Source organism: Clarias gariepinus, chromosome 13 (genome assembly GCF_024256425.1).
Source record: "Clarias gariepinus isolate MV-2021 ecotype Netherlands chromosome 13, CGAR_prim_01v2, whole genome shotgun sequence".
Taxonomy (NCBI): Eukaryota; Metazoa; Chordata; class Actinopteri; order Siluriformes; family Clariidae; genus Clarias; species Clarias gariepinus.
The window spans coordinates 24,484,835-24,504,791 of NC_071112.1; the positions used below are offsets into that span (position 1 = coordinate 24,484,835).

Genomic DNA, 19,957 nt, shown 5'->3' on the forward strand with positions numbered 1-19,957 from the left:
GGTTCGATCACACAGAAAAGCCAATGTACAGTAGCAGAAACTGCCAAAATTACCATTGCAACGGTAAATAGGCACCAGAACACCCAGTGCACCACAGCCCACCATGCATGAGGTCGTGATGGGAAAAAAAAAAGCAAAAAAAAAAAACAAACAACAACAACAACCCATATCTTACTGGCAGAAGTCTTTTGGAGTTACAACCTGAGGAGCCGGAGCTGCCGCGGTGGCACAAGGAGAACCTAAAACCTAGTTAGTTTTATTGATGATTGTGTTAATACTATAGCTGATCAGTTTATACACATGATAACCATTTAGATAACTGATGATAAATTCACAATAGTGTTATGATCTGGGGTTGCTTGGTTTGGTCAGGTCTAGGCTTAGCAGCATGAAATAAAATGAAGTCAGCTGACTACCTAAATGTACCAAATGACCAGGTCGTTCCATTAATGCACTTTTCTTTCTTTCCTGGAGGTGCAGGGTATACCGTATTCCAGAACTCAAATTGTGGAAGACAAAAAAAGCTAAAGGCGGGAATCATAGAGAGGGTCACTTTTTTTTTTTTTTTTGGCCAGACAGTGTGAATAAATGACATATCTACTGTATATCAAAACAAACTTATTGTTAATGGTGGTCATTGCTGTATATTACTTGAAGTTTACCCCCCTTTTTTATTTACATCAACAATTATTTCAAAATGATGTGGCACTTAAATGCAAATAAAGGTGAACATGAATAAAATGTACAGACACACACACACACACCATTAGAGTGTATTTTCAAAGAATACCTAGTGTCAAGCGTGTGGGCCAGGATATGAAGACAGCTAACCATAGTAGCAGAGTCACTTCCTGAAAACAAAAATACACAACAATCTCAGTGATTCATCACATGAACCCAAACATCACAACATGCAGGTGAGACAGAGAGGAAGAAATCTCTTACCAAAGAGAGAGATCCTGTGTCTAACAAGAGCTGCAAGCTTACAGAAAAGACTGAGGAATAAAGTGAGTGATGGGTATGAAATAAATAAATAAATAAATAAATAAATAAATAAATAAAAAACAGTGATGTTAATAAAAAGAAAAAATGATTTAAGGAGAGCAAAGAAAGTAATGAATTAATAGATAGAGATTAAAAAGTATTAAGATCACAGAGAAAAAGCATTGTGAAAAAGTAAACATAAAGTTAAATTTCCTTTCCTTTATCATATTTTTTCCAATATTATATCTACAACACTAATATTTACCAATCAATCAATTAATTAAGCAATCAGGAAATAAGGAAAGTATTATAGTCTAATGACAGCGGTAATGTACCTGGTAACCATCTCTTTCTCTTTGTTCGAAGCATATCCACTGCTGCTGAGGTTCTTACTCGGGGAGGACAGGAAGTATAGAGAGTGGTTCTTAAAGTACTGATCTATTAGTGGTAGAAGCACCTGCAGAAAAAAAGCACAGACAACACTCTGGTCATAATTAGCAAAGACTAATCATTTTATATCGTATTTTACTCATTTAAAAACTCCAGATACTATACATACAGTAAACAAATTGAATTAAAAAAGCCAAATTAGTTAAAAAGTTCATTATTTTGGGGGACAAATCGTATTTTGCTTGCACGGCTCATTCAGTTTAACTGCATTGTGTGTTTTGTGTTTCTACAGTGCTTTACTTCTAACCTTGGCAAAGAACTTGATTTCTTGCTCATGAGGTGACCTGTCGCTCTTTCCACTGCTAGCCATAGCCTCTGCAACGAAAAAAAAGTTAGTATAGATTATTCTTTATAACATAATGTTATAAGAAATTGTTATTTTACTTTCTTATAGTACAGCGCACAGATTCTGCCCTTTTGGACCACATGACCCCTGGGGCACTGTATTATGGAGAACAATAGGTACAGAACTACATTGGAGTTCTGCTGGTGGCTGTGCGGGAATATTACATGGTCCCAGGGATATGCAGCTTGTAATTGTTACGTGGCGTGGGTTGGACAGCCGCATCATGAGATGTGATAATGAATGTAAGAGCCCTGGTGCTCCCTCGTCTCTTCGAGAGCTTTGGCGGAGCTTTAGAATCTCCAGGGAACGAGGTTATCCCTGTAATGGGTTTTCTCTCTCTTTCATCTGTTCTCATTTTTGTGTCTTTTAACTTATTTTTAAACGTATTCTTTTCAGGTTTCTCGTTTTTCGTTTAACTCCTACTTTGGTTCAGAAGCATGCTTATCATGTCGCATGCTGCTCTCTCTCGCTCTCTCTCTCTCTTTGATGCAGGCTTCTGATGTTGACTTGTCTTTGCCTTTGGCCCTAATACCAGAGCGACGTGCTCCCCTCGTGAGACCCACATTGTTCCAGTGATATAGTTTTTTTCCGGGTTTTTTTTTTTTTTTTTTAACAATAAATACACTTAAAGGTTTTTACACGGGCTATTTAAGTATTAGGAAATTATTTTTACTGGAAGCTCTTCAAACTGTTTTTTTTTCTTGCTTGACATATTAAAGGTTGTTTCATGATCTGAAATTGATGTATTTGTGTAGTCTCTTTACCGAGGTGAGAAATGTATTCCTGTGCACAGTCCACATATTTCAGCAGCTTCTTCAGGAATTTATAGGCAAACCGTTTCTCCATTGAGGAAGAGTCTTGCTCCATGTCTTTCAAACCCCTAAAAGGAACAAGAAATCCAATGCATTGGATCTTTTTATTTTTCAATTAAAATCTAGATTTCTTTTGTGTAAATTAGATTTATTTCATTATCTCATAACACACATTCAGGCACACACCTGGTAATGGCATAGCCATTTATTTGTAAAAAGCGGAACAGGTCTTGGGCTTTCTCACGGTATCTGGCTTTCTCTTTGGCTGTTAGTGTATCATATGGCACCAACAAGGGATGTGTTCCACCTAAATTAACAGAAATATACATGAAAAAGTGTTATCCTTGAAAGTGACTGAATGGTTGATTTTTGATTCATTTAAAAAAATTAGGTGCACATAAAAAATGTCATCACCTTTCACTTCTAGGTCACTCTTTTTCTTTTTAGCCCATATGTTGTGGTAGTTTTCAGCCAAAACCTCTACCATAGCCTGCAAAGCAATAAGAAAAAAATATTAAATGGTAAAATTTTTAACAATGTTTAAAAAAAATTGAAAGAATTTCGTATAAGGATTTTATATCACAAGGTATATTCAGCAAGGGTTTTAACATTGCAAAAATGTAAATATAGCATGTATATACAGTTCAGTTAGTCACACTTACCTGCAGTTCTCGAGACAGCAGCACATTACTCATGTCTACAGGACTTGGATGAAAACCACTACCCTGTAAGCACACAACACACAAACTAGGTAAATTCTTTAGTTTACTTAAAATACTGAGTGTTTTTACTTTCTGCAAACACCCTGTAAGTTGCAACAACAATTGTGTTCACAGTAAAGAACAGTTTCATGACCCCTTATTATATGTTGTAAAAGTTGCAACAACTTTGTTCACATTTGCTCAAAATGGTTTGGATCATTTATTCATTTATCAAGACATACTGTAGGGTGGCTAAAAACACCACAGACAGGGTGCCATTCAATTACATGAAAACACACACACACACCACTGTCAGCAATTTGGGAACACCAATCAACCTAATCCGCATGTCTTTTTACTGTAGGAGGAAACCGGAGTCCCCGGAAAAAAAACACCAAGCACGGGGAAGAACTCCCCCGCAAACTCCACATACAAGACCCTGAGGTGGGAACTGAACCCCTCGACCCTGAAGGTTTGGGGTGATAGTGCTAACCACCATGTCACCATGCCACTAGCCTTATACTATGCTATATTATATTATATATCAATCTTATTAAAAAGCCTAGTGGTAGAGGTGGGCTTGATTAAATTATGTCAATGGAGCAACTGTCAACTGAGTAAAAGCTTGATATATTGCTTGTGCAGGAGGACTGCCATTCAGCATAAAAAAGGAGCTAAAAATAACCCGCATGCAAAAAATTTTTTTCTCCTAGATCGAGATGATACTCAGCATCAGGACCATAGTCCTGGGACACTCACTACATTATGCTAATAGATGTGTTAATCATGAACATGGGAACATTTACCTGAGATGTTTGGGAAATTTTGCGCATCTTCTCATTTTCTCTCTGCTGAAACATGGCCTCTCCTTCTTTGGTCCTGTCAATGTTCCAGTTCATGGCTAGCATGCTCTTCAAAGACTCCTTCACTGGGAAGCGGTAAATATCCTTTTCCTGGAATATTGATAACTCGTACACATAAATCAATGCACACAAAAAAACAGCACTGCAGCTGCATAGACAACCCACTTTTATCTTTTACCTTCTCCATAAGTGATTTGTAGGATCTCAACATGGGGTGTGTTTTTGATTTCTCGTCGATACCATCTCCATACTTCCAGCCCGAAACAACCTGAAATGGAAATGACCAACTAAAGCTCTTTTTGCTTTAACCAAACAATACTGTATAAAGAAGTTGTGCATGAGAAAAGAGCAAGTGCCAGTTTATGTCTAATGTCAAGTGTCAGTACACAAGAAAAATTTAAAGGTCTGGCGAATGTAATCGTGAGATCTTGACTTGTGGTATAATCTTATATTTTTTTAAGAATGTAGTCAAAACGCCTTGAATCACTAAAATACTTTAAAAAAAAAACATACATGCTATACAGGCATTACTATGAGTTTGGTGCAAAAATAATGGAACTTCATCAAATAGTATGCTATTTTATGCAATGAATTTATGCAATTGTAAATTTGTCAACAGAAGAGAGTATATGGTTGATCATTGTTCTGTTAAGAGAGAGAGCTAAGTGGCAAAAAGGTTACACCTGGTGTGTACAGTATGTGTCTGTCGTTTTTACAAGAAAATAGCCAAAATTAATATTGAAGATACTAATGAAATAGGATTCACTGGTTGAGATGCACAGGCTGATTCCTTTTCTCTAAGTTTCAAACTTGCTACACTAGGGACCAAAGATGATTCATCACCACTGGCATCCACCGAGCCCAACTCCAGGAGCTCCTCCAACTACATAGGAAGCTGGAGGAACACTTCCAGGCCCTGCTCCAAGCGGAGGGAGAAAATTGGCAGGAGGTTTTTTACAAAGGTTACAAAGGTTTTTCTCAAACATCGGCAAAATGAGCCAAAAGGTTTTCCTCAAACTGTATCAGCATGCTGGGAAAGTATTGGGCTGGCCTAAAACTCAGTGAGCAGCATATCAACTACAGGTCCAACTCGTCACTCAACAACTACCTGCCATGAACTGACTGGATTACATAAAGCTTAAAGTGAGATTCTGCAACATTCTGCCGGCCCCACCCCAGAACAACATCTGCAACACTTTGGCATGCTGACATTCAGCAAGTTTGAATTCGCCCAACAACTTCAAGAGATCTGCCGCAGGTTGCTTGCTTGTGGAGGAACACAATTCTGATGGGATATTTAACCTCAATGTGCTGGAGCATTTCATCACATGGCTGTCAGGGGGTAGTAAAGTGGATCCATTGCTTCATGCATTATTGCTCACAGAGACAATTTAGATGGCCAGGGACCTTCTAGCGGCATATCTGGAGATCAACTAAGCCAGTTGTTGGTCCTAAATAGTATCAGCATAAATTGTTGTTCTAGGCAACTTACCATACACTAACGGAGGAAAAATAGGTCAGGATAAGAAAATTATCCCTCTAATGGCATGTTTCTACTGGTTGGGCATTTGGACATTCCAGATAACTATCCTTAAGTAACACAGTTCCTTATGTTTTAGAAATTAAACACTGATTACAGCCACAAACCTGTCACTAAACTGTAATCAGCGAAGGAGATAAATCAAGATGGTGCATTTTATGCCTGATTTCAGAGCAATCAAGGCCCTGTGGAGTCAACAGTAGGGGATCGTAATCATACCTTCTCAGCGGACCATTTGTCATGGGAATGCTCAGCGTATTTGTGAGTGATGAATTCCAGCTTCTCTGGGAGAGAGATGCTGTGGAAGAAGAAATGATTCAACAAAATCATTAAGAATAAATTGATGATCATTTGTTTTTGTTGATACGAGCAGTAAAACATTGATAATATTTTTCTTGCAAATGCTAAATTTCTATTCAATTGACCACTTTTCATTTTTATGCCCCTGTGTAAAAGTAAATGTCATTCGGTAGAAAGTTGAGCAGAGAGAAAATGGACTTTTTCAGGATAGCGCCGCTTGGAGATACTGTATAACATTATAACTGTTTTAGGAATTGTGTTCTACTGTGGTTATATAGTCATGATATCTCTAAAGCCTAAACTTCAAAGAGGTGTTTTTGTTTTTAAACAGATCTCAATTCACTTGAACCAATTAGAATGCTATATAAATATAACTTATGCTTTGGGGCATTAAACTGGAAAGTGTTCAGCTCAATGCAATTGATTTTAGAGCGCAATTAAAACAACTGAATTCGATCAAAGTATACTATAGCTAAGAGGAAGTGAAATGAAAAGACACATTAACATTACAGCACAAGGCAGAATAACATGAAACAAAACACATTAAGCTTGGCTAACATAAATGTGGATCACTGGATACACATAATTCAGTTTATTCAAGCATTTTCTGAGTAGAGAATGAAATCTCTCTCACTTGCACACACTTCTTTCCCCTTTCGAGCAGAGTCCAATAAAACCGATTTAAATTAATATATGATCACTGCTGCCAGTTATACACATGCTTTTCAAACACTCACAAACAATACAAAGACTCACATCCCTGCCCCAACACACACACACACACTTCCAATTTCTTTCTTACTTTGTTGTGCTGATGGGTCTGGGGTCAAAGTTGCCCTGCGCATCCACAAAGACCGGCTTTTCCAGTGTGGTGCTCAGAGAAGAGTCAACATAATCCGGAGGCAAAGCTCCAGCTATAGCGCTCAGGCATGGCATGGCCATCTTAAACAGCTCCTGCTCATACTTCTACAACACACACACACACACACACACACACTCAAAATGTTTTCAAAAATTTTGTACAAACAAAACGTCCGACAAAGTGAGTCTTATACGCCTTTGACACAAAGATACAATTTTAAGCGTATTAATTTGTCATTTTTCTCTCAGAGCTGTTTTTCACTATATTAGACTGTGAACTTTGTTGAGGACTTTCGGAAATTAGGATTACAGTATCCATCAGAAGGAGAGCTTTTTCAGTAAAGCCATTTTCTATCACCGTGCTGTCTGACCGATTCATTAAGAAACGGTAGGGCTTACTTATTTCTCCCCCACCCCCTAACACACACATACTGTACAATATATCAGACTTTTTATATATACTGGACTATACTGGACATTTCATACATTCACTTACAAACTAAAAAATATTGTATATAATTGTAAATATTGGTCTCTGGTGCAATGCAGTATCTATTTTTTGTACCATAGATGTAAAGTACATTTGTTCACATCTACGAGTTCGTAACTCGAATGTTTGTAAGTCGGGGACTACCTTGTAAAGCAAATACCGGGTGTGAGGTAGAAATACAAACTGAATGCAGTGGCAGTCAATCATAAGGCGCCATGCACACGGTAATTCACATCACAGGGAAACTGAAATTAGTCTATCTACCTACCGTACCAGCATATTTTGGGGAGGGGAAAGGAAACGAGAGGAACCCCAAACCTGATGTGGGAAAAACATGTACAAAAACTAAACACAATAACCTGAGCTCAGGATCAAACATGGGCCCGTGATCAGGTAGCAGCACACAAGTTACACTCTTAAAGCTGAATTTGTATGTCATTTGGAAGTTTCTTTTCCCAACAAAGGTAGATGATGGAAAAATTATTATTATTATTATTATTATCAATGAAAATGAGATTAACACTTGCAACTATAATTCATTTTAACTATTAAGTTACAAAATATAAATACTATGAGTCCCAGAAAATGTTAAGTCAAACAAACTGAAATCAGATGAATGATGGAGTCTCACTTTTTGAGAGAGTGAATCAAAGATGCCCCAAAAGATCTTCTTGGTGAGGAGTAATTCCTCCTCAGAGGCCATCCCATAGCTGCCCCAACCAGATGGCAGGCAATAATACTTCCAGTTCTGCTCATAATGGTTGGTCAACAGCTGTAAACAGATCAGAGAACTATTAAGAAAAAAGTGCTCTGTCATTCTGTGTACCACGGCAATAAAAGATAAACATATACATCATATAAACAATTATTAGAGACTTTGGTTGGATTACGTAGATATTAGGGTTTTTAAAAAAATGATGGACCCACTCTACATTCTGATTAGTGAAACATAGCTACAGTATATGCAATTTAACCTGGTCTCAACATCAGCAAAGTACAACAAAACGTAATCTCATTTAGCGTCCGATTTTAATCTGAAACATGGATAAAAGATGCTGCCTTTTGTTTTTGTACATGCAAAGAAAATAGGTAACCACTCTCCCTTACTCATTCTCTATAACGCTTATTGTGTCCCGTGAGGCCTGAGGATATCACAGGGGATTTGGGACACAAGGCGGGATATACCCTGGATGGTTTGCCAGTCCATTGCAGAGCACAAGCATAGCAAAGGAGAACGCTGTACAAAAAGCATGCATAAACAATGACTTTTATTTACCTTTAGAGGCATCTTACAGTATTCAGACAACAAAGGCACGTCAAACACCAAGCGACGAAGAAGCTGTTGAAGCATAGATGGTCTCAAGTACCTGCAAAAATAACATAAAATATCCCAACATCACTGCGTAATGTACAATAGAAAGCAATAGGTTTCCAGCTTTTGTTTTTAGACATTTCAGCACAAAATGTGAAATACGCTGTTCTAGCCTTTTGCTGAGCTTTGCTGAATATCATGAGAAGATTTTACAATAAACAATAATACACAAATAAATCCCCTGTGTTAATTTAATACTTCCAGAGTTTAATTAGCGCTAAATAAACACAGTTGAGTATAATTTAAACACTGGGAATTTCGCTGTGTATAAACATAGTTTAATCCTTATTAATAAATCATGAGAATTAAAGATCTACCAAAACCACCTGCATCCAGGGTGTTAAACTCAATCGGACTTACTTGCACACCGCCAGCAGGCACTCCTCAATAGCATCTCTCTGGGCTTTAGTGAGTGAGGAGCCCTTGCTCAGCTGGTAGATGGTGTGAAGCGTCGAGTCAATGAGTGTGACATGGTGTTCTGTACTAGCAAAATGAGGGGCACAGCGAGTCAGCAGTGGCAGCATTGCGGAGCCGATATACCGATTCATAGCCAGTGCCGTTTCTGTAGTCCTTAGCGCTTCCTACAAAAGAATTAAAGCAAAATGTGATATGTCCCGGTGCAAGACGTTTCTAAATATTTAATACAGAAAAGTAAGCTGTAATGTAATGTAATGGAGAAGGATGAAGTAACATTTTAAATGGAGAGAAACTAAAGTGGTTTCTTTGCAAAAATGAAAGCAGTAGCCAGTTGGGATATTCCTGCTACCCAAAACAGTGTGGCTCTACATTGGAGGAAATTTAATAACAGATATGTGTATAAGTGATGTGAAAAGTGTAATAGAGCAGGATAAAAACTTGTCATCTGAATGGAGACAGATCACTGTCATGTTGCCATAAAAAAGAGAATGTCTACAAAATTCAGGTCAAACACACGCTGGCATGGAAATGAGATTCTTAAATCATATAAACACTCATAGAGATAATATAAAGGAATCAAAACAACTAAATACCTAAAGTAAACTAAATAATACCTAAATAAAATCTGTATTATTGTTGTAATAAATTTTTATATAAATATTATTAATAATAATATTAATATTAATATTATTAATAACTCTCACTCATCGCCTATAGCACTTCTCCTCTATACTCTATATAATCCTATATACAGGGTTGTGGGCAATCTTGTAATTTAAAAGAGCAAAAATGTTATAATTTTAGGAGAACTAACTACAAGGGGTGGTCAAGTCAAACTTTGACTTGCGATGAAATTTCATAAAACTGCCATAAAACTGACTAACATTTACCAAAGACTTCAAGTATAGTACGGTGATGAGACAAGTGGAACTTCTGATCTTTTAAAATTGATGGATAACTTGGCGGCAACTTGTGGAAGAGACATTTGCATATTAAAGGAACTCAGCTGGGAGTTACTGTCACATCCCTGTTCAGTTCTAACCTTGCTCCAAGCCATTTCCACATGTTTTGCCTATAAAAGGGGTTCCTGGGAGGCCAGCGTTTCAGATGTGAATCAGGCGGTTTTCAAGCACTAGTAAAAAACTGGGATGAGTGCATCAGTGCAGCAGGAGAATAAATAGAAAGATCAAGCTCAATGAAGCACAATCAATCCCAGTTCTTGTTAACTTGAGCGGCCCTCGCATTATAATCTGCAGCACATATATAAAAAACTGTATACTACGACACTGTACTGTATATAATCTGAGTTTTGCACTAATGTAACATGGATGTTCTATCAGTCAGATTGAAACAGTTGTGATGTTTTGTGTGTGTGTGTGTGTGTGTGTGTGCGTGCGTGCGTGCGTGCATGAGCTCACTGTGTCCAGAGAGGCAGCTGCTCTTAGGTCAGGCAGGAAGCCAACTTCCAGAAGATGCAGGAGGAAGCTTTGGTCTTCTATGCCATAGACCCGGTCCAGAAACAGGACCATGGGTGCCTTGTGGTCTGGGCAGAAACAGGCTGACATATCGGGTTCTGTCACACTGCCATCTAAGACAAAAACAGGCCATAAGAGATCCTCTTTTTTGACAGAAAACCTCATTAAATTAGCACTTTTGTCGCTAAATTCAACCTACCTTTATTGACAACAGGCATTCCGAGAGGGATGCTAATAATACCGACAAGGTCTTCAGTAGGCACCAAGGAGCGCAAGATGGCACGGATTCTCAAAGCCTCTCCTTTACCCTTATTAATTAGCTGTGTGAATAAGAGCCAATAATTACATAACATAACGTCCAGAAGAACTATCACCCTTTAAAATAAGCAAAAAACTGACAAAATGTACACAATTTTGACATTGATCATATGGGGCATTTCAGTTTTATGCTAACACAATATCCTAACACAACAATGTACAGTATTCTGCATAACACTACTATAGCATAACATATTGTTCATAAGCTTTAGAATGAAAATAAGGGAAACACACATGCATTTCAGGTGCACAGCGTCCCAGCAGGTCGATGAGGGCTGAGTAGAAGGACATGATGGCATTGCCCATGTGAACCACCTCTTCTTCCTCCTCATCCTCTGTAGACCTAAAAAAATGAAAAAGCTAGTAGGACTTTAACAGTGAAATACAATGCTCAGCTCTGCAAAGGTATTATACGATTATTTCCAAAGATAAAGTGCAAGCTAATTTCTTTTATTTTGACTTTATATTTTGCGTTAATTATTTTTATATGAATACTTTAGGGCCATGGAACAGACCGTCAGAATTTTCATTATCTCTTATGGGGAAATTAGCTTTGATATTCAAGTGATTTGATATTCAAGCGCTCTTTTGGAACAAATTATGCTCACAATCCAAGGTCTAACAGTAGATTTTTAATACACAAAGTTAGGCTGTATTTTCACACTAATGCAGGCAAAATGTACGCTTTGCTGTACACATACTGTAGCAATTATGGGCTACTGTAATATACATTGCAATTAAAACCACCCATGGTACCAGTATTACATTGGCGTGGGTTGTGTGTGTTAATCTTACGTGTCAGACACAAGGCCCTGGGTGGGGCAGGACAGGTCGAGCGCTGGTGTTTCTGATATTTTAATGGCTTCCTTCATGGCAGCTAGCAGCCCATTACCGCCTTCTCCACGCAGTGCAGGGCCAAAGCATTCAGGCCGACGAATCAGCAGCTTCACAACGACACTAGAGTTCTCTTCTACACTTTCACCTGAAAAGCAAATGGCATTACAATTACTGCTGCACTGATTCTGTATATGTTTGAGTAAAAAATTAAATTTGATTTATTCGCAAGACAAATGACCATTAATCATCAAATGTTATTGAGATTAAAGCAAATGTGCAATGTCAACAATAACTATCTGTTAATTATTTTGTCCTGTTAAACTAAATACCCTCTTTATGTTGTGTCTGATTTACCATTGACAAAGACAGCAAAGCGGAGAAAGGACAGGTAGCGCTCGCCCTCAATTGGGTTCCAACCTATATCTGGATAGCCTTTGGCAAGGAGCATGTCACAACTCTGCAGTCCACAGCCAGCCAGATAGGTTACCACCTACATACACACACACTTAAAGAATGTTTCGGTTCCTTACGCTGTAACTGTAAGAATGATCAATGTTTTTTTGGAAATGTATTAATTTTGGAATTCATCTTTAAATCTTTTTTTTACATTTCCATGAAGTGGTCTCTCTCTCTCTCATTCTCTCTCACACACACACACCTTGTCGAGGTCAGGCTCCTCAAGAGCAAGTGCAAGGCTGTTGTTGTCCATTACAGAAGAAGCTGCTACGTCTAGAGGAGTTGAACCTCTCATCGATGGAGAAGCTATGGGGATGCACATACAAACATGTCCATGATTTATCTACAATATATCATACTACAACTTTCATTATTAATGTGTGAACAATGTAGCAACTCATAGAATTCAGTAGATGGCAGTGTGGCAACTACCAATTATTATAGGAAACTTGTAACAAGTTCTAGTACTACTATAAAACCAAGAAGCTTTAAATTAACTTAAATGAAGAAGCAACAGTATTATTGTTTTCCTGCATCATTAAGTCTAAGCCTTGTTTTTCAGAGTTTTACCTAAACAGTTGGACATTTAGACTGACGCCCTTATCCAGAGTACCTTACATTTTTATCTCATTACACATCTGAACAGTTGAGGGTTATGGGCCTTGCTCAACGGCCCAAAAGAGACACTTTGGTGGTTGCAGGATTTGAATCCTGGACTCTCCAAACCGTAGTCCGACACCTTAACCACTGAGCTGGTAGTAAGGTACCCTCACCTCATTTGCATCTTTACTGATTATTCATCACCTGATGAAACCTACACTGTGAGTGTTTTTTACATATAGTCTTTTTTTTAAACAAACCAAAGTTCAGTCCTCAGTTGTTTTGTTTTTGGTTTTGGTATTTTGTTTTCAGTTTTGTTAATTGCAAATTGTTTTGCATTCATGGCCACCGTACTATACACTAGTTCTGCCAGGCGCAGAAGAAAACAGTATGTGTTGGTGGACCAAAATAACAATAAACAAATCATAATATGTTATACATATTTTATACTCAGACTACAACTTAGTATATTATATTATATATACATATGAACTACTGAACACCATACATTACACTGTACATTACAGTAGGGAGTTCGGGAGGGATGAGGAGGGGTACACCCTGGACAGTGTGCCAGTTCATCGCAGGGCGCACAAGCACACATACAGTACTCACACTCTCACTCACATACTATGGGGAATCTTTAAACGGCAATTAGTGCTGTGTATTGACCTGGAGCACAGAAACAGCTAGACCTAAACCTTGAAAGGAATATCCACAATGTACAATAAACCAAATTTCTGCTTAATAAAACAATACTAATTTTCCACCATGTAAGGAATTCAGTTTATGTTAACCTATCACTGATATACACTAGCAGCATTTTTTTTGTACCAGATGTGTTTCATGAACACATGTATATAAATACTATTCATTAAAATCAGTTAAAAAATGTAAAGTTATTTTGCTTTTTATCTAGGAAAACTGCTCCACCTTAGACTCCTATTTGATTACAGGCCAGGCACGCGTCCACAAATGGACATGCTGATGTAGTTTTGAACATCCCAGCACAACAGCACTTGCTTTGTCTTCTTGTGTTTATGCGCAGGTTAAGCAAAACCATCGGGAACTTGAAGCGACTTCAGATCAACTAACGAGGTGGTCTCATTCCAAAGGGGTTTGAGTTTGTTTGGGGTGTTCACAGACTGCACTGTATGTGCAAAAAAAAGCTGTGTTTTCTGGGCTGAAAGGGACCAAGTGTGAAAGTTTACACACTCACATTATGTCTCTGCTCATCTCATGTTACACTGGTTTAATATAAAATACATGCAACACCTACTGTACCAATGTAATAACGGCCAATGAACATAATAAACCACAAACGTAATAAATGTGCAGCCTAATCTGCAGCTTTAATGTAATAGAAGCTGAAAAAAGTAATAGCCCGGCAAATGTATTAGCTATTTCCTTTGCAGAGATTTGTTATGCTTGTGGGAAGTGTTGTGGGATTTTTACATTAAAAGCTGCAAATTCGTAATATGCTTGTGTTTTATTATAACTGTGAGCTGGTATTACATTAGTGATTGGTACAATGCATTTTATGAATAATATACATTTTTATAAACATTTAATGAACTGCACTATTTAGCTAACTACATGCAAAAGTACCAGACTTCTATAGAATGCCAAAGTTCTATATATTGTAAAATTATACTTTGTAAAATCTGAGGTATATCTCTTTTATGTCTTCATAAAATTTGAATCTCTCACATGCAATAACTCGGGTAGGCACTTCAGATATACGTTGCAGCACTGATGTGTTCGGAGCCTTGTGTTCAGGAACTCACCCAAGCCCACACTGCTGTTCTCTAGCAGGTAACTCAAATGATCAAACATGGCCTTCTGGTTCTGTCGGCTGATTCGACAAAAATAGCACAGGAAGCGGCAGCAACTAGCCACCATCTTGGGAAAAGCAATTTCCTGTGAAAGAAGGTAAACAATTAAATGGAATTTGCCAGTTAAGCAAGAATCAGATAAGCAAAACATGCTTTCTGGCCGCATGCACATTGACAAACACTTGGTGTTTTAATTACTGACTGAATTGAATGCATAGAACTAAATACATAGGAAGTTTTCATTCTGTAAGTGGAATATAGTGTACACTGGAGGGGGTCTGCATGTACCACTTTATTACATTTGGAGCACTGTTATGGAAAAAAAAGACAGTTAGGAGTCCAGAGACTTATTAAATCACGAGCCAAGTTTAATTTAGTTTTTGAAAAATCCTAATGAGCCAGTCCTTTCCCGATATATAACAAGTTATAAAATATATGAGGGTACTTCCTATCTACTGTGGCAAATGTCCAGGTCTCATTAATCCACATAAAGACAAATAGTCTCACCGCACTACGTCCCACAGGAACCAATCAGCATTTTAAATTAAGGCCAGATACAAGGGCAGACAATGTCTACCGTGCCAATTTAAAATCTCTGTGATTTAAGTGTCATCAGACTGACAGACATATAATGCCACTTAAATGCTTTAATAAGTGGCACAGACTAATTTTTTTTACTGTGGAATTAATTTTCAACAATAAGTAAATGCTAATGGAATGTAATATAATTTAATGGAATGTAATAAAAACCAGTGTAATATAATTTAGTCGTGTGTGTTGATTGTTAAAAGAGACAGTAATGCAGTAAAGTGCATTACTTTATTGGGCAACATTTAAGTCAATATTACAATACATATTATTACAATTACTGTATTATATTAATAAATTCTAATAACAATCTGCACTTACGCTATATTGCCAAAAGTATTTGCCTGCCAATTTTAAATCCATAGGGTTTAACATGATGTTGGCCCACCCTTTGCAGCTATTACAGCTTCAACCCTTCTGTGAAAGATTTCAACAAGATTTAGTGTGTTTAGTGTGTTTATGGGAATTTTTGACCATTCTTTAAGAAACAAATTTGTGAAGTCAGACACTGATGTTAGACGAGAGACAAGAGAGCTCCGCTCTAATTAATCCCAATCCTGGACTCTGTGCAGGTCAGTCAATTTCTTCCACACCAAATGCGCTTATCCATGGCTTTATGGACCTTTCTTTGTGCACTGGTGTGCAGTCATGTTGGAACTGGTGAGGGGTTGTTTTTCAGGAGTTGAGTTCTGCCCCTTAATTCCAGTGAAAGTAACTCTTGATGCTTCAGCATACCAAGACATTTTGGACAATTTCATGATCCCAACTTTGTGGGAACAGTTTGGGGATGGCCACTTCCTGTTCCAACATGACTGCGTACCAGCGCGCAAAACACCACCATCATAATAAACTCTATGGATTAAGAATTGGATGTTACTCAAGTTTATATGCATGTGGATACTTTTGGCAATATAGTGTATATTGATAAACTAACAACCACCTTTTTTTTTATTATTATTATTTGTTGTTGTAATACATTCTAGCATAGTTTAATAATAAATTGCCAAATAGTATTCAACTGGCAAAATGTAGTGGTGAGACTTCACAATGGATCCCCCTATAATCATTTAACTGATTTTTTTGAACATTTGCTACCATGCTTACAAATGCTTTCACTTTAAGTAACCATTTAATCAAAGTCAGGGTTGTGACGGATCCAGTAAAAACTGGTAATACACCCTGTTTCTGATGCCAGTGTACGGGAGAGCACTCATTCACACCTAGAGGAAATGTATCTTTCAATCCTCTCTTAAACTTTTAATGTTTTAGAGAATAAAAAACTGAGATAACAAACAAAAAAGGCAAGGGATGAGGGCCGGAGGAGTAGTGGCACGTACAGAAACTGCACATAGTAACCCAAGCTCAGAATTAAACCTAGGACCCAGGGGTGGGAAGGTGGTATATATATATATATATATATATATATATATATATATATATATATATATATATATATATATATATATATATATATATTTCTCTGGACCAACATGCCACCCAAGTAACACTGCAATTCAATGTATGTAAATTTATGTGAGAATTCCGTCCTGGTTAAGGTTAAAGTTGATATAATGAACATTTAATCAAGTATTAATTATGCATATTTTATGCAACACTGGCAACTTTGTTTAATTGCACTTTACCATTAACCTATATTACCAAAGCAAGAACATTAGAAGACATAGGAAATAAAGTACCATGCTAGCAATATGGTAGGCATTTTTTTATACATGTATTATAATGTTATTACTGCAAAGAAATTTTTATTTGTAAGGTATAATGCACATCCAGTTTCAAGCATACATGCAAACAAACACACAGGCAATGTCCCAGAACAGCTGTGCATTACCTGAGACTTTCCTCCCCCGAGTACGTTCACCATAACCTCCATGACCGTCTCATGCATGCCCAGTACTCTCATCAGGTTTGGGTGCTGGTAGAACACCTTATTGTTCATTATGTCACTGGAACAAATACAAGATATCAGAGAAGACATTACGCTAAAAGAAACAGACCTGAGCTCACACTAGTCTTTGAGTTTATTGTATCCAATAATTATTGTTCTTTGCATCATCCATAAATTGCTTCCAATTTTCTTCTTATTTAGCTGATTAGAACAGCTATACAGTGTCATAAATCATCTCTGACTTACAAATGAATGCACATGCAATACACTATTCTCCAAGCTGAACCATCCATCATAGTTGGTGTGCTCCTATACATATATGCACCAGGGTCCTATGAATAATGAGTAAAATGTGTGTAGGATATACGTACAAAGAAAAGTGCTATGGAGGAATAAAAACAGTATGAAAGGTGAAACCTGTGAACAATTCAAATCCATCTTCCATTAAAATTCGGAATTTGGGATTGTTTGTCCAGATAAGGATCATGAGATGCAATGTTTTGTGAAGGTTTCTTGTTTCAACATTGTCTGTGCTTCTCGCACCAGGTACGGGGTAACCAAAAGGCTGAAAATCATGCTATTCCAGAATTTGCTCACAGGAAAGTCTGGACTCAAGGTGGTGAGCTCCTATTGTTATATAACCACTTTGCTGAATTGTTCCAGTGAGTGTTTTATTATACACCAGAGGGAAAGGAGCAGCTTCTTGGTATGCTGTAAGGGAAAAGAATGCGGCTGAATAGGCTTTTGAGTTTCACATGCTAGCAGCAAGCAGTAGATGGAAGGAGCTAAAAATCAGGGCAGCATTTTTAACATAGTCCAAACCCTGAATTGCTCACAAAACTCACATGCCATGACAACCAAGCATCATTACATTCACTCATCAAGCTGGTCATCTATCATGACCATCTCCATCACAATCATAGAGTGCACATGATGGAATAAAAGAAGTGACAAATAGAGGTTCTGTTTCTACTGTGGAAAATCTGAGCAATTTATTACTGTCTGTCCCATGTAAAACTTAAACCTTGTCACCATCACCGGAGGGTTCAGCCCACTCAAGTAGGAACCGAGTTCTTTTCAAGTCTTAAGTGATCAATCCATCTGAAAGTTTAAGATTCCTACACAACAAATATGTTTACCAAGATTGACATCCTGCTCAATGCTTCATACTTCAATGCTCTACACTTTAAACTCCAGTTTGGTGTTATCCAGTTCGCTGAAGGGACTGTTCTACAACAGTCAAAGAAATATAGCCAATTCTGAAGTTTGCTAATATCTACAGAAGGTTCATATGGTGCTTCAGTGCCATAGCCAATCCTCTAAGTTAATTGCAGACAAATGGATTCAAGTTTGTCCCATTCTAAAGGACACCCAGGTACACAAAGAACCCATCACTGTCTAAGGTTAAACTTTTGGTTTCCTGAAGGTACTGACTGATATACTGTAAAGTTCTCTGTCTTGTGCCAGGCGAAGGTCCCATAAACCATCCCTTCGGGGAAACTTACCCTTGCCCATGCCCCACTTCATCAATGACCACCCTGGGTCGCCTTGCATGCTTTTTTAGTCAGGAAATCAAGGACTGTGCTCAACAATGCCCAGAAGTATTTGCACAACACCATCATCCAACTAAGCCTTTTCTAGTATGTGCTTAGTAATAAGCTTCCTATTTTTCAATGCAGAAGGAGGAGAAACACCAAAGTGCTAACCAGGGGACTGTATGGCTATCCTCCCAAGTTCTCCTGAAGATGCCAGGTTGCAAAACCTCAATGCCCCTATAATCATAGCAGACCTGAACCAACCTTCCATGTTTCACGTGTCAAGCCTGTCACTCAAGGACCTCTATTCCCTTCTTTTCTCCCAAACATCCTTTTTCGAATAGGTTCAACCAACCTATTAATATTCTCTCGTGTCTTTTTTACAATCTAATCCGCATACAAACACGGTCAAAGTCTTTTGTAAGGTCAATGGACAACAACAACTAGAGCAGCACTACCTACAAAAACCTGGGGGTGCATTCGGATGGCAAACTGGACTTGAACACAAACACAGAGACTGTATACAGAAATGGACAGCGTCATCTCTACAGTATTTCCTGAGAAGGCTGAGGTCCTTTAGTAGTCCTGAGCTCCTTCCTCCAAGTCCTTGTCTATGTCTGCGCTTTAGTCTGAGCTGCTGCAGAACTGCAATTTCCTCTTAGGATTAACAAAGAATTATCTCATCTCATCTCATCTTATCTTTCCGAATACACCTGCACCTTCATAAAGAGATTCTAGACACTTAGGCAGTTAAGAAGTAACCACTCAGTACTTCACTGAGCCACTCGGTACCAAAATTGTCACAAAGAATATCTAAAAGTATCTCATTACATATGACTATATGTACCTGTACATACATATAGTATTATATTAGGTTTTTTCTAAATGCGCTATATGATTTACATGAGTTAGAAGTATTATCATACCTGAGACCATCAATCATAAGCTGTTCTTCTTCTTTTCCCATACGGACGCTGAGCAGAGAACGGATCTGACCCAGCGAGGCCAGTAGGTGGATGGTGTCATGCACAGATGCAGCACTGATGGTGTAAGTTTTGCGCATAGCACGCAGCAGCTCGCCAATGCTGTCATATTGTCGACGCAGTAGGCTGAACATGGCACGCACCAGTTGTGGGTCTTGGATGTGGGTCTCCTGAGCCCAGCTTACCATGGTCTGAGAGATCAATTCCTTTAGGTTGGCTGCAAGGACAAGAAAATTTAGTAAAATGAATTTATTCCTGTAACATTTACTGCTATATTTTATCGCAGGA

At 38.0% G+C, this 19,957-nt stretch overlaps 1 protein-coding gene across 1 annotated transcript in view; it reads right to left on the reverse strand.

Moving 5' to 3' along the window:
* Positions 1–19,957, reverse strand: part of LOC128535777 (ryanodine receptor 3) — a 196,135-nt gene that overhangs the window by 48,247 nt on the left and 127,931 nt on the right. Inside the window, 24 exon segments of the mRNA XM_053509826.1 lie at positions 791–851; positions 946–995; positions 1,320–1,441; positions 1,682–1,749; positions 2,545–2,660; positions 2,779–2,899; positions 3,007–3,082; positions 3,255–3,317; positions 4,100–4,246; positions 4,335–4,424; positions 5,916–5,994; positions 6,799–6,962; positions 7,979–8,119; positions 8,624–8,714; positions 9,080–9,300; positions 10,555–10,724; positions 10,811–10,931; positions 11,164–11,272; positions 11,725–11,911; positions 12,121–12,256; positions 12,425–12,528; positions 14,610–14,742; positions 17,095–17,209; positions 19,613–19,886. Of these exon segments, the coding sequence (XP_053365801.1) occupies positions 791–851; positions 946–995; positions 1,320–1,441; positions 1,682–1,749; positions 2,545–2,660; positions 2,779–2,899; positions 3,007–3,082; positions 3,255–3,317; positions 4,100–4,246; positions 4,335–4,424; positions 5,916–5,994; positions 6,799–6,962; positions 7,979–8,119; positions 8,624–8,714; positions 9,080–9,300; positions 10,555–10,724; positions 10,811–10,931; positions 11,164–11,272; positions 11,725–11,911; positions 12,121–12,256; positions 12,425–12,528; positions 14,610–14,742; positions 17,095–17,209; positions 19,613–19,886 (2,959 nt within the window).